This window comes from Chiloscyllium plagiosum, chromosome 26 (genome assembly GCF_004010195.1).
Source record: "Chiloscyllium plagiosum isolate BGI_BamShark_2017 chromosome 26, ASM401019v2, whole genome shotgun sequence".
NCBI classification, from domain to species: domain Eukaryota; kingdom Metazoa; phylum Chordata; class Chondrichthyes; order Orectolobiformes; family Hemiscylliidae; genus Chiloscyllium; species Chiloscyllium plagiosum.
Window position 1 is genome coordinate 17,276,543 of NC_057735.1, and position 15,397 is coordinate 17,291,939.

Below are 15,397 nucleotides of genomic sequence, written 5' to 3' on the forward strand. Positions count from 1 at the left end.
TTAGCAGACATCGATGAATTTTGTCATTGAAGAAAATGCTATAATACATTCGCAATTAAGGCAAACATGTTGGCAATCTCTTCTATTTTATGTTTGCTGCTTGAATATAAAAATTCAACCAACTCTTTCTTAGAAACAAAAATGCCTGCTTATGGAAGTTGAAAACAAAATCTAAATGCCTCATTCACTGACTGGTAATCTGCTGTATTCTTACACTTTGGGGCTCTTTGCAGTTTCAAGCAGCTATCTTGGAAGTTTTGACCATCATGAGTGCTCGGTCGACAACCAAATCTGTATTCTGTTGAATTGCTACACATTCAGAGGAAGTATGGATGGGTGAGGTGGCATAGCGGATATGTTAGGAGTGAAGTTTAGCGGGCCTGTACATGATGTTGAGAGCTGAGCTGTTGTCTTCAAGAGCTGAAGTGATTCATCTTACCTACCTACCTCTGCTTGCAGTCTTTCCATACTGCTTCATGGCTGATGAAATTGCACTATACACCTGAACCTTGTGTAAGAAATCCAAAAGATCCTAAATAGAAACAGCCATGAATTGAGGTTGTGATTCAAAAGCTGCAACTATAACCAACTCACATCTTCCTGACCCTACATGGAAGTTCAGACTATTGTCGACACGTTTATTTTTTCTATTTCATTCAGAAATTTAAAGCCCTTTGTTAGATTTCCTCTGAGCCTAGGGTCTTTAAAGTTGAAAGGCCAAACCTGTTCAGTCCTTTCCAACTGCTGAGAGTTCTCAGTTCTTCTAAAGTCTGAATTATTGTTTATGTTTTTTGCAGTGCTTTTTAAAAACAAATATTTGCTGTCCTAAGATCAGAACTCTTTGGCTAAAAGGAAGGAAAAACGAGGAAGACATATACTTACATAGTGCTTCTTGGTAGTGTACAAAAGTGACCATTCATTGCCAAATTACCTACATTGCAGCCAATCAAGCAAATGCCTACAAATAGAAATGTGCTAATGTGCAGATAACAACCAGTTTTTCGTGATCTTGTTTGCAGGTTAAATATTGGCCAGGACCCTGGGATTAACTCACTTTCTCTTGTTTAAAATGTGCCCTGGGAGTTTTCTGCCACCTGTGAGGACAGACGACTTTCGCTCAATGTTCCCTCCAAAACAAAAAAGCAGTTTGATCATGGTCTTATTTAAGTTTGACATTATTTTACGACTTTACCGTTCTAAAGTGGTCTTCCTTGGTCTTCTAAAGTGTTCCATAAAACCTGATGACCGATACAAAATTTGATTGACTTAATCTCTCACACTGTTTGAGACACAATCAAAGCCGAAAGAAAAGTTCAATGCAGTAGAACAGCTGTGGCCATCAGACAGTTAGTCTTTTAATGTATCCTGTTTGGGTATTAGTACCTGCCTCGGGCAACTGTCTGTGTGGAGTTTGCACATTCTCCCGGTGTCTCCGTGAGTTTCCTCTGGTTTCCTCCCACAGTCCAAAGATGTGCAGGTCAGGTGAATTGGCCTGCTAAATTGCCTGTAGTGTCAGGTGCATTAGTCAGGGGTAAATGTAGGGGAATGGGTCTGGGTGGGTTGCTCTTCGGAGGGTCGGTGTGGACTTGTTGGGCCGAAGGGCCTGTTTCCACACTGTAGGGAATAAAATCTAATCTAAATCTAAATGAATATATTGATAATGTGTATTCTGTAGCCTCTGATATGGGATGCAATCAATAATTTCCCCTCTATTGGAGAAATAACAATAATAGACACTATGCTAAATGGCTTACTGTGTTGGAAATGATACCTTGTAGGGGAATAATCTCATGACAATTCCTTTGTACTTCCACATTTCACTTTGTCAGTCTTTTTTTGCAACAGCACAATTTTTTTTCCTCATATCGTGACCTATCTGCCCTATTATTTGATCCAAGGATCAAGATCATTTGGTCAATGAGAGGAGTCTCAAGTGAGTCAATAACACAGTTGGGAAAATGATACTCTGGTAGTTTCTCTTGACTGCTTTTGTGTCACACAGCATATTTTTGGAAATTATCTTGTTATGCAATTCCTACAAAAATAATTTGTCTGGGGGAAATCAGCTCTTTCAGTCTGTCTAGCTTCAGAGAAATGAGGGTGGGTCAAGTATGGGTTTATTTGCTTCAAACTTTTAATAGCTAATAGCTAATCATCTGCCTGTCTACTCAGTTGTCTTTTGATGTTTAACTGAGGGATTTACTGGGGAAATTTGTAGTCAAATATTTTAGTTTTGCCTTATTGTTGATCCTTGGTGACATATTCAATACCAACTGTCCCATTTGGAGGGAGTGGTTAATCCTTTGTTTTTCCCATTCTGCTGTGATAGTGCATTGAGTCCATTATAGACAGGGAATTCTAAGGAAATCTGGGTCTCTTTAAACTTTGCTTTTAGAACAGTTCCTTGTAGAATTCAGTTGCTTCCCCAGTGGTTATGTATGAAATGTCCGTACACTGTGTAACATTAATGCTACATTCAGCAAATTAAGTGTGCATTGAAGTTTATGATACTTTGGCCTGAAGCTAATTTAATAAACTAAACAGTATCATTATGCCAATATTTGAGATTGAGTGGGTGGAGAGTGGAAAAGTGACCAGAATGTCATGGGAACTGGGTGGGTAAAGGTGATTAAAACTATTTGCATGTGTGGGGAGTAAATGGGAACATGAACTGGATTGACCAAATGCCCTGTTTCCACATTGCAATTTGTATGTGTTATGCTTTGAAATCTTCCATCGTTTTGCATCAATAAATTGACGATATTATTTTAAATTTTTTTTCCACTTAATTTAACTGCTGTGTGTTTTTTTTCATTTTACAGCTCCTGAGGTTCTTGGGCCTGAAAAGTATGACAAATCCTGTGATATGTGGTCCTTGGGTGTAATAATGTACATACTGTAAGTTTTACTTCTACAGTCTCTGTACATGTTTTCTCTTTTTCTTCAGGTACTGCACCCTGAAAGGGTCTTGCTGTTGGTCCATGGTTATGCTAGGCAAGGGTACTGCAGTTGTTTGCTGTTACCTTCTGAGGGATCGCTGACCAGCAATCTGTCCAGTTACACTTGTAATCGTCCTGCATTGGAAGCATTTAGAAATTGATGAATGAAAAAAGGCGAGCAAGAGCAAAACTCCCAATGGAAAATGCTTTGAGCAGCGAATGACTGGATGTTGCTCTTTATGGTATTATTACATGATGGGTTAATGAATTCTGATCAATCATAGAATCCCTACAGTGTGGAAGGAGGCCATTCAGCCAATCAATTCTCCCACCCAGACCCAAGAGCATCCCATCCTATCCCCATAACCCCACATTTATCATGGTTAATCCACCTAGCCTACTTATTCCTGAACACTGCGGACAATTTGGCCTTGCCAGTCCACCTGACTTGAGAAACCGGAGCACCCAGGGGAAACCCATGTAGACACGAGGAGAATGTGCAAACTCTATACAGGCAGACACCCAAGATTGGAATCAAACCCAGGTTTCTGGCTATGAGGCAGTAGTGCTAACCACTGAGCCACCATGCCACCCCATTTGTTCTTTTATGGAAGATGCTAAACTCTCCTCCTGTTTCAGGGTTGGCAGCATTAAGGGAACAGCAGTTTGAGCAATGGGTTTACTACTGTGCTGCCCTTGTTAAATCAGCACAGTTTGCTCCAACAATGAAAACAAGAAAAATGAAACAAGAACTATGAATGCTGGAAATCTGAAACAAAACAAGAAATTGCTGGTGAAACTCAGCAGGTCTGGCAGCATCTGTGGGAAGAAAACAGAGTTAATGATCAAGTCTGGTGACTTTATATCAGAACGAAAACAAGAAATTGCCTTTGTACAGTGTTGCTAATGTAATAAAACACCCATGACCCTACACAGGAGCATTATCACGAGTGAATAAAAAAAGTTAAGAAAATTTGACATCGAGCCATACCATGAGGTTAGATCAGATGACCAAAAGCTTGCTGCTGAAGGTAGTTTTAAGGAATATTGTTTTTTCCTTTTACAATGTCGAGAAGAGAGGCCAAAGTTTGCAGCTTAGACAGCTGAAGATGCAGTCACCAATGATGGAGCTGTTAAAATCAGGAATATGGAGGGACCTCAATTAGGGCAATGAAGATATCTTAAGAGGATTGTGTGGCTGAAGGAGATTGCAGAGATACTGAGAGGTCATGCCTTGGAGGTGTTTGAAAGTAAGGGTCAGCATTTTAAAATGATGACATTGTCTGGGAACCATTGTGGGCCAATGAACACAGCAGTCTTAGGAGAATGAAGTTGCTGCAAGTTGAAACACCATCTGCGAGTTATGAATGAGTTTGATTTTCAGGAGGGATTCCAGCTGTGAGAACATAAAAATAACTGTGTCAGGAAGTAGCAAAGTTTTCCACTGAAGTTGGCTGAAGTTATGCCGAAAGAAATGAACAGTCTTAGTGAAGGTCAAGCAGCATCCGAGGAGCAGGAGAATCGACATTTTGGGCATAAGTCCTTCATCAGGAATGAGGCTTGTGGGCCAGGGGGCTGAGAGATAAATAGGACAAGGGTGTGGCTGGAGGGAAGGTACATGGAAATATGATAGGTAAATGAAGGTGCGGCTGGAAGTGGTAGATCGGAGGGGTGGGTGGAGCAGATGGGTGGGAAAGAAGGAAGATGGACAGCTAGGACTGGTCAAAGGGGCGGTGCCAAGTTGGAGGCTTGGGATTGGGATAAGGTGGGGGAGGGGAAATGAGGAAACTGGTGAAATACATATTGATCCCGTGTGTTTGCAGGATCCCAAGGCAGAAAATGCGTTCTTCCTCTAGACATCGGTTGGTAAAGGTTTGGCGATGGAGGAGGCCCAGGACCTGCATGTCCTTGGTGGAATGAGTGGGGGAGTTAGTGTTCAGCCACGGGACGGTGGGGTTGGTTGGTGCAGGTGTTTCAGGGATGTTCTCTGAAACGATCCGCAAGTTGGCGTACTGTCTCCCCAATGTAGAGGAGACCACATCGGGTGCAACAGATACAGTAGATAACGTGCATGGAAGTACAGGTAAACTGAAACATCGACTCCCCTGCTCCTCGTATGCTGCCTGACCTGCTGTGTTTTTCCAGCACCATACTCTCGACTTTAATCTCCAGTATCTGCAGTCCTCACTTTTTCCTAGTCTTAGTGAAGGCACAAATATGAATTTGGGAGCTTATCTTTGGGTGAAGTATGACAACATGGTTGTAAACAGACTGGCTTCATCTCAGTTGCCAGGGAGGGGAACAGAGTTAGTAGCTAGGAAATAGAATTTGGAGCTCATACTCTTTCTCCTCCTATCTCCCTTCACATGGATACCTCAAAGTCAGTCTCCACAAATGTTATCCTTCCCTCCTCTCCATTCTATGATTTTTCTCGTACCTCACTGTTCTATCTTTGCCTCTTATCAAGTTTTGTGACCCCTCTCTCCTACAGAGACCTGGGTTGAGTGGGATCCAGTGATGGGTACCACATGAGTTACTGGCAGTGTATCTGTGTAGTGTCTGAAGGAAGCTTTATTCAGCAGATGTCAGCAATGAGCTCCTGTGAAAGCCTGAGCCACTTGATGGGCAGACTTGTGGAGAGAGCTGATCCTACTCTTGGATTCTGTATTGGGGTCCTCACCCCAACAGTCCAGCTGTCCATCTCCTCTGCTCAGTAAAAGGGTGTGTGGCTGAGGAGATGGCATAGCAGGTGCTGGATTTGTTAGCTGCACTATGGTTTCTGGTCTCACCCCCTCCTCAGAAGTACAAGGTGGAGCTGAATAAGCTGATTCTGAGCTATATTGCAAGCTGGCTGTATGGGAGAGCAGCTGAAGAGGGAGCGAGGTGGTAGATTGGTGAAAAACCTTCTAAGAACTTGGCCAATCACCTGACCAGCAATGATAGCACTGTCATAAGGAATGCTGTGAGCAGTAGCCAGACACAGGGCCATGGCTGGAATGCTTCAATGTATCTGATTAAAGTCTTCTCAGCTTTGTTTTACCGAAGAAGCACTCCAGGTTCTGCATTCAGCTGGTGACCCTGTTGAGTGTTCTATAAAGCCATGGTTCTGAAAGGGTTAATGTTTGCGTTACATTAGCTCCACTCATTCCATTGATGTCACACACAGTCTGTGGATGGACACATTCTTTTCTTGCTTTCAGAGAGCACAAATTTAGTGTACCAGCTCCAATAGGTCCCAAGAATTGTACCTGACCAAATGTAGTTGTACTTACTGCTATCATGCAATCAATCTCCTTGATATCTAAGTACAGTACCAGATGACAGTGTACCTTCTTTCACTAAACAGCAGCTAGGTCTAAGACAAAGGTAGATCAGTGGTAATGAACTACCTCAAAGAATCCTAACCCAGTACCACATTCTGATAGAGTTGGCAAATATCACAAGGTGTCAATAGTGATTATCTGGGGGAAAAAACCACCACAATGAGTTGTGAGTTGGCCAGGAACTGGGTATCCTAGGGAGCTAAATTGGTTCTTTATTTTTTTTTCTTTAACGTCATAATTATTTATCTGATGTATCTAAGGAGCTTCCCCATTCATCTTTAATCCTACCTTGGTGAGAGACTGCCAATTTCTGAAATTTTCATCCATGCCCTCACCAAAACCCTTTGCCAAGTTTGATGCAGTCTTTTTGCTGTAATGTTGGAGTTCAGCAGGGAGTTTCTTACTTGATGGTAATTCTTGGATTATTGTCAAATGTCTTCACAGTGAAAGTAGGAAATTTGCACTTTCACTTCTTTGTTGCACTCTGATCAGATGCCTCAGAATCATTATCCTGTTTTGTGTTGGATGCTGCTCATATGATTGTCAGAGAGAACAGTTCACTGTCATCAGTTGAGTCGTTTCTTGTGAGGAGGGAAAACTTCCAAAAAAAAATTTGTTTAGTTCTAGATCCCTGCTGCATGACTTCTGTTTGCATTTTTGGCCACATAATCCCTTATTAAGTACATTTTTTTCCATTTGAGAATTCCAATGCTGTTTACTTTGCTTCTGGAAGAGCTTTTCTGGTTTTGCTGAACTCCAGTTGACTTGATCTCATGAACCTCCCTTTAAAAAGCTTTGTGGTTATTCTGAAAGTTACTGACCTTTGTTTCAGATTTTTTACATTATACTGTTGTGTGACAAATCAGTTAACGTATTAATGCTCAGTAATGCCATTCAATTGGAGTTTTACATAAGTTGAGGAATGTGCCATTGCAAGATAGCCAGAAGTTAGGAAGATCATAAGACCGAGCACAGGTAGGCCATTCACCCTGTCGAATTTGCTCTGCCATTCAATAAGATTGTAGAGATAGAAGTTTGATTAGTCTGGATCACGTTGACATAAGTAGGGAAGATGTGTTGGGTAGGCTAGAGGTTATTAAGGTGGACAAATCCCCAGGACCGGATGGGATCTATCCCAGGTTGCTGAGGGAGGTGAGAGGGGAGAAAGCTGGGGCCCTGACAGATATCTTTGTGGCATCCTTAAATACAGGTGAGGTGCCGGAGGACTGGAGTGTTGCTCATGTTATCCCCCTGTACAAGAAGGGTAATAGGGATATTCCAGGTAACTGCAGACTAGTGAGCCTGACGTCAGTGGTGGAAAAGTTGTTGGAGAAGGTACTGAGCGATAGGATCTATTTATATTTAGAAAAGAATGGGCTTATCAGTGATAGGCAACATGGTTTTGTGAGGGGGAGATCGTGCCTTACCAACTTAACAGAGGTCTTCGAGGAAGTGACCAAGTTGATAGCTGAAGAAAGGGCTGTAGATGTCATATACATGGACTTTAGTAAGGCGTTTGATAAGGTTCCCCATGGTAGACTAATGGAGAAAGTGAAGTCATATGGTGTGCAGGGTGTTCTAGCTAGGTGGATAAAGAACTGGTTGAGCAACAGGAGACAGAGAGTAGTAGTTGAAGGGAGTTTCTTGAAATGGAGAAAGGTGACCAGTGGTGTTCCACAGGGGTCAGTGTTGGGCCCACTGTTGTTTGTAATATACATAAATGATCTGGAAGAGGGCACTATTGGTATGATCAGCAAGTTTGCAGATGACATGAAGATTAGTGGAGTAGCAGAAAGCATAAGGGACTGTCAAAGAATACAGGAGGATGTAGACAGACTGGAGAGTTGGGTGGAAAAGTGGCAGATGGTTTTCAATGCAGACAAATGTGAGATGATGCATTTAGGCAAGACTAATTCTAGAGCGAATTATACAATGAACGAAGAGCCTTGGGAAAAGTTGATGGTCAGAGAGATCTGGGAGTGCAGGTCCATTGTACCCTGAAGGTTGCTGCACAGGTGGATAGAGTGGTCAAGAAGAGAAGGTTTACGAGGATGTTGCCTGGTATGGAAGGTGCTAGCTATGAAGAAAGATTGAGTAGGTTAGGTTTATTTTCATTAGAAAATAGGAGATTGAGGGGGGACCTGATTGAGGTTTACAAAATCATGAAGGGTATAGACAGGGTAGATAGAGACAAGCTTTTTCCCAGGGTGAAGGATTCAATACCAAAGATTCACTCTTTCAAGGTGAGAGGTGGAAAGTTTAAGGGGATAAACGCGGCAAGTACTTCACACAGAGTCTGGTGGTGGGCATTTGGAACACATTGCCAGCAGAGGTGGTAGAGGCAGGCACGGTAGATTCATTTAAGATGCGTCTGGATAAATGCATGAGTAGGTGGGGAGCTTAGGGATACAGATGCTTAGGAATTGACCGACAGGTTTAGAGAGTACATTTGGATCAGCTCAGGCTTGGAGTGCTGAAGGGCCTGTTCCTGGGCCGTAAATTTTCTTTGTTCTTTGTTCTGACATGATAATCCTCAACTTTCCTGTCTTTTCCCTGTAACCCTTGTGACCATTGCTTTTTACACATTTGTCTACCTTTGCCTTGAATATACTTAAATGATCCAATCACTACAGCCCTCCTGTGGTAAAGAATTTCACAGATTCACTATCCTCTGAGAATTCTTCATCTCTCTCTCAAATGGGGACTCCTAGTCTGAGATGATGCCCTCAGATTCAAGACTCTCCCAAAAGGGGCAATAATCTCTCTTCATCTTCCTGTCAAGGCCCTTGAGAATCTTATATGTTTCAATAAGTTCTCTTTTCATTCTTCTAAACTGCAATTAGTATAGTCCCAAACTCCTCAACCTGCCCTTTTGTATTTATAATCTCAGGAATTTGCAACTTGATTTGTATCGCAAAACTATACTTTTAATATTCTTTGCGTTAATATTCTGTCTGGTTCAGGGTGCTTTTTCCTCCTCTGGCTGACTAATTTGAGGTTTTTGATTTTGCACTTTAGGTTGATAAGTTCACAGTTGTATTAGAACTTGACAGATCAGGTGCACAGTAAAGATGGCAACCACACTGCTAATACCATCGAAACTGGATTACAGGTTTTGCTACCTGCATAGTCCTGAAGTAATGATCTCTCTGTATAACGCTGCTGGTTAGTCTACCTTTCATGCAGCTAGGCTTGTGAAATTCTCATGCTCAATTTATCCGATCGCTGAAGTGCAATCTGTTGTTTGTTTGCATTGGTTGAAACAGAAAGCTGTTGAGAAGGTTTGCTATTTCAATGAAGTAACAACACCTTTGTCATTTCCCATCATCTGAACCAAACCATCAACACAATTTTATTTCATGTTTTGAAACTGTATAATGCACTGTTCCAGTTTTTAATGTGACTGTAAAAAAAAAATTAACATGCACTTGATCTTGGTTTGTCCTTGTTTCCTCCTCTGGTGCAATTATTAGGAATGTTTAGAAAAATAACCCTGCATTTATATTGCACCTTTCATAATTTACCTGAACTTAGTTTAAAATCAATGCGGTCCTTTTCAATGTTGGAAGCATGTCAGTCAGAAAGTGCATAGCAAGGCTCCTTGACCAGCAACATGATAATGAGGATATAAACAATTTTATTGATGTTAAGTGGAAAATAAATTTCGGCCAAGACAGAATTTCCCTCCTGTTCTCTGAAATAATGCTATGCGATATTTTACATTTATGGTAGTTTAACGTCTCCCCCAAAAGGCAATAGTTTTGACAGTGTAGCACTACCTGAAGACTGCGCTGTCATGGCAGACTAGATCCTGTGCTAGGGTCTCAGGAGTGATCATAAATATTTGACCCAACTTTATGCTGTAATCTTACAAAGTGCAAAGATTTGAGACAAATAATCCTTTGTTGGAAGGTAATTGAAGTTATTTGAGATTTGATATAATTAACAGTCATGCTTGATCATCTAACAGTGAAGGATTTGTCAAATCTTGCAGTATTCCTCTCCTTCATTGGAAAATTCAGATGGAAAAAGTACTGCTTAAAGTAAAAAATAGTTTATCAAAAGTGATCATGTCTAAAACTATTGACTTTCAACAGTTTTAGATGTTTGACTTGTTATACAAAGATAATCTTGGTTCTGCTGTGGTCTGATCTGTTAAGTGTTGGTTGGTCAGGTGCTGTAGATGGATTTAGGTTTGCTCGCTGAGCTGGAAGGTTTATTTTCAGACGTTTTGTCACCATACTAGTTAACATCATCAGTGAGTCTCCGGATGAAGCACTGGTGGCAAGGCCCGCTTTCTATTTGTGTTTAAGTTTCCTTGGTTGGTGATGTCATTTTGTGACGTCATTTCCCGTTGTGATGTCATTTCCTGTTCTTTTCCTCAGTGAGTGGGAAATGGGATCCAAGTCAATATGTTTGTTGATAGAGTTCTGGTTGGAATGCCATGCTTCTAGGAATTCTCGTACATGTCTCTGTTTGCCTTGTCCTCGGATGGATGTGTTGGCCCAGTCAAAGTGGTGTCCTTCCTCATCTGTATGTAAAGATACTTGTGAGAGTGGTCATGTCTTTTTGTGGCTAGTTGATGTTCATGTATCCTGGTGGCTAGATTTTTGCCTGTTTGTCTAATGTCATGTTTGTTACAGTTCTTACTTTTAAACAAAGTTTTCTTCTTTTGTCAACTACAGGTTGTGTGGATATCCCCCATTCTACTCTAACCATGGACTGGCCATCTCACCTGGAATGAAGAAGCGAATCCGAATGGGACAATATGAATTCCCAAATCCAGAATGGTCAGAAGTATCCGAGGAAGGTAATCCAACTTTCTTAAACTAACATGAAATAAATAAAGGTAATGTTCCTTCACTCTTAACTTTGCAATGACCAATCCCAAATTCTACAAAAATATTTTGAAATTCTTATTTTGCAATGTGCCAAAAATAAGAGTTGGGAGTGTTAATCCTACTTAAAGAGTAATCAAATTTTAACTCTGCCTGCCTTAAGAAATATCACAGGATAAATTCTGTACTTTCAAGCATTTACAGCTTGCGATATCAGCAGTTTAATCAAAAAACTATGGATGCTGAAAATCTGAAACAAACACACACAATTGTGGAAAAACTCAACAGGTCTGATAGTGTCTATAGAACTTCCAGCACTTCCAGCTCTGAAATTGTTATATTGGACTCAAAACGTTAACTCTGTTTCTCTGTCTCTAGATGCTGCTAGATCTGCATTCTGTGTTTTGTACCAGTAGTCTACTGTCCTGCCTATTGTTAAAATTCATATAACACCAGGTTATAGTCCAACAGGTTTAATTGGAAGCACACTAGCTTTAGGAGCGCCGCTTCTTCATCAGGTGGTAATGACTACCACTTGATGAAGGAGCGACGCTCCGAAAACTAGTGTGCTTCCAATTAAACCTGTTGGACTATAACCTGGTGTTGTGTGATTTTTAACTTTGTACACCCCAGTCCAACACCGGCATCTCCAAGTCTTGCCTATTGTACACAATGAGACTAACTTCAAGATTGTAAAATGTTCTATTGTACTGTAAAAGTTTCTTTAAAAATCCTTACAGAATGCATTACAGTCAGCGTGCAGTTATTGGCATTTACATAATCTACTAAAACAGGCGAATCATTCTTTGATGAATGCAGCATTTTCACACATGCAGTTTATTTATAATGAATTGCATTGTAGAAAAGACATAAGCCTGATCCACAGCAAAACAATACATTTTATAATGCTATCTGCTGAAAATATAGTAATATTTTAATGGCAAGACACTGTAAATACTATAGGGGATATTGCTTCAATTCAGCAATCCAAATTCTATTTTTTCATATAATTGAAAAGTAACCACATTAACTAATTGACTATTAAAACACTATCACTGTTAACTCTGAGGATATATAATTTTCAGACAATCATCTTTTCTTACCAGATGGTAGGTTGTTAATTAGGTTGTAATTTGTTATTGCTAAAAAGTTCTACTGTACTGTAAAATCATCTAATAATTTCACTGATTTTCAATGATTTCAAAATCATTACACACCTACTAGCATTGCCATTCAAACTGAGCAGGAGTGAGACTGATTGTTTCTACAAAGAGCTAGTACAGGGTCAGTGGGCCAAATAGCTGCCTCCTATGTTATAAGATTCTCTGCTTCCAAATGGTTTCTCCCAATTTCAAGTTCACTTGTGTTTTGGCATTTTCAGTATGGGAGAGATGAGTACAGCTACACAGCCTAGTTCCCAACATACAGGCTAAAAGTGGAAGTATGGTACAATTGCTCCTGAATTGGAAAGTTAAAAGAAAACACGCTAAACCTAAAAGCTTTAAAGATGGGAAGATCTTTGTACAGTGCTGATATGTTTTGGATCCTGTTCTACTGGGGGAATGCACTGTTGCTATAATCCCACCCTACCACAGGTTGTGACATGAAATAATACATTTTCCAGTTACCAGGATGACCAACAAAACACCTTGACACTATCGGGTATTTAAACAAAAAGATCCATTAACTTTTTAAAATGATAAATACAATTATACATTTATTATCAAAACAACATTTAACCCAAATATTCCATCTTTATTGATCAAGATACACAGTGGGAGACAGTGTCCTAGTGGAATTATCACTAGACTATTAATCCAGCGACCCAGATGATGTTCTGGGAAATTGGATTTGAAACTCACCATGACAGGTGATGGAAATTGAATTCAATAGAAATGCAGAATTAAGAGTCTGATGATTGTGATACCATGATCGATCATTGGGAAAATCTCACTGGATTCACTAAAGTTATTTAGAGAAGGAAAATGCCTTCCTTACATGTTCTGGCCAACATGTAACCCCACCTATAGCAACATAGTTCCCTCTTAACCACAAGTGTTGGGTGATAAATGCTAGCCTAGCCAGCAACACCCACATCCTGTGAATTAATTTTAAAAAAAGGCTGATCCCTCTAAATATTGTCAAATTATACATGCAAAAGCACAAACTCATCAGCTACAAAGGGAGAAGAAAAGATTACAGCAATTAACTTTTTTTTTTAAAAGCCTTTGACCTCTGTGTTACTGTTCAAGGTGAAAGGATAAAATGGCAAGTGTTCTGGAATCTGATGCTCTAATGTCCTGACACGTGTGGTCATCATTCATCATGTGTAGTTCTTTCTGAGGTTTTGTAGGCACCGCTTGCTCGGGAGTACAATCTTGAGAATTTCTTTCAGTAATGCTTTTGAATATTTTTTTTCTTTTCAGAAATGGGAAAAATTAACTGGGCAGCTTGTTCAAAGCCAGCTTCTCTGCAAGTCTGTTGGTTCTTAAGAGGCTAACCTCCAACTCAGCAATTAATGCAATGCTTTCCATGCCAGTCACTATTCAGAACAACCCCAGCAAATCTAGCAGTTATCAACAGTCACGTAATTTACTTGTGCACAGTGAACTTTTAATAACTTACTTTAGAGAAATCAATCATGGTATGTCCACAAAATTTGAAATAAATTAACTTTTCCATAATCTTTCAAAACATGAGCCATAGGGTCATAGAGATGGACAGAGTAAAGAGTGTGGTGCTGGAAAAACACACCAGATCAAGCAGCATCAAAGGAGCAGGAGAATCGACATACCTTATGCCTGAAATGTTGATTCACCTGCTCCTCGGATGCTGCCTGACCTATTATGCTTTTCTAGCAACACACACTCAACTCTGATCTCCAGCATCTGCAGTCCTCACTTTCTCCATAGAGATGTGGGCGGCACGGTGGCACAGTGGTTAGCACTGCTGCCTCACAGCGCCAGAGACCCGGGTTCAATTCCTGCCTCAGGTGACTCTCTGTGTGGAGTTTGCACATTCTCCCCGTGTCTGCATGGCTTTCCTCCGGGTGCTCCGGTTTCCTCCCACAATCCAAACATGTGCATATCTAACTGTGACTCCACTTTCAAGTCCTGAATGCAATATTAAATACCAAACATCTGTGAAATATAGGCAAAGAATTTAAACGTAACCAGATTTATGTGTGACTAGGCCAAGCATTCCAGACTGAGTAACATAGAAATTCTTTTGAATTTGGTCAAGATGTGAATTGGCCATGCTAAATTGCCCGTAGTGTTAAGTGAAGGGGTAAATGTAGGGGAATGGGTCTGGATGAGTTGTGCTTCGGCGGGTCGGTGTGGACTTGTTGGGCCGAAGGGCCTGTTTCCACACTGTAAATTATCTAATCTAATCTAATCATGTCCAGCATGGAGACAGACCCTTCAGTCCAATCCGTCCATGCCAACCAGATATCCTAACCTAATCTAGTCCCATTTGCCAGCATTTGGCCTCTATCCCTCTAAGCCCTTCCTATTCATAGACCCATCCAAATGTCTTTAGATGTCCCACTACTTTATCTGGCAGCTCATTCATACACACACCACCTTCCGCGTGAAAATGCTGCCCCTTAGATCCTTTTTAAAGTTTTCCCTGATCAATAAAGAAAAGCATACCAAATGCCTTCCTCAGTATCGTATCTAACTGTGACTCCACTTTCAAGTCCTGCATGCAATATTAAATACCAAGCATCTGTGAAATATAGGCAAAGAATCTAAATGTAACCAGAGTTATGTGTGACTAGGCCAAGCATTCCAGACTGAGTAACATAGAAATTCTTTTGAATTTGGTCAAGATGTGAACACCAAGCAGTTTAACTTCCCTTTTGATGTTTGACTCCAGTGGTGCTGATTTTACCTTGCAGAAAAGCTTGTTCAATGACATTGTAGATTACCCAGAAACCAGTGAAATGGAGTGAAGAGCAGTTTCTTTTTCTTGCTCTTTTACTGATCGTATTTTACTGAACTGCATTTTTCATTATGTTTGATTTCTTTCCTATTTGTTTTATCTGTATCTGTGTACGCCGTTTCAGAAATAAAATTAACACAATTATAGTAAAACACATTACATCTATTCATGTTGAATTTTTCAGCCAAACAACTAATCCGAGAACTCCTAAAGACTGAGCCAACACAACGCATGACCATCTTGGAATTTATGAACCATCCTTGGATTAATGTATGTATTTCATTGTGGAGTGGGGCTTACAGGTTTTTGTCATTCCTATTGATAAATTATTTGCTTTTATCTTTCTAGAATT

General features: G+C 40.4%; 1 protein-coding gene across 2 annotated transcripts in view; it reads left to right on the plus strand.

The window, feature by feature from the left end:
* The window catches only part of LOC122563149 (MAP kinase-activated protein kinase 2), a 217,129-nt gene that overhangs the window by 192,819 nt on the left and 8,913 nt on the right, over positions 1-15,397 (plus strand). For both annotated transcript variants that reach the window (XM_043716616.1, XM_043716617.1), the window contains exons 6-8: positions 2,823-2,898; positions 10,948-11,072; positions 15,230-15,315. In XM_043716616.1, coding sequence (XP_043572551.1) covers positions 2,823-2,898; positions 10,948-11,072; positions 15,230-15,315 — 287 coding nt within the window. The remainder of the gene's footprint in view (positions 1-2,822; positions 2,899-10,947; positions 11,073-15,229; positions 15,316-15,397) is intronic.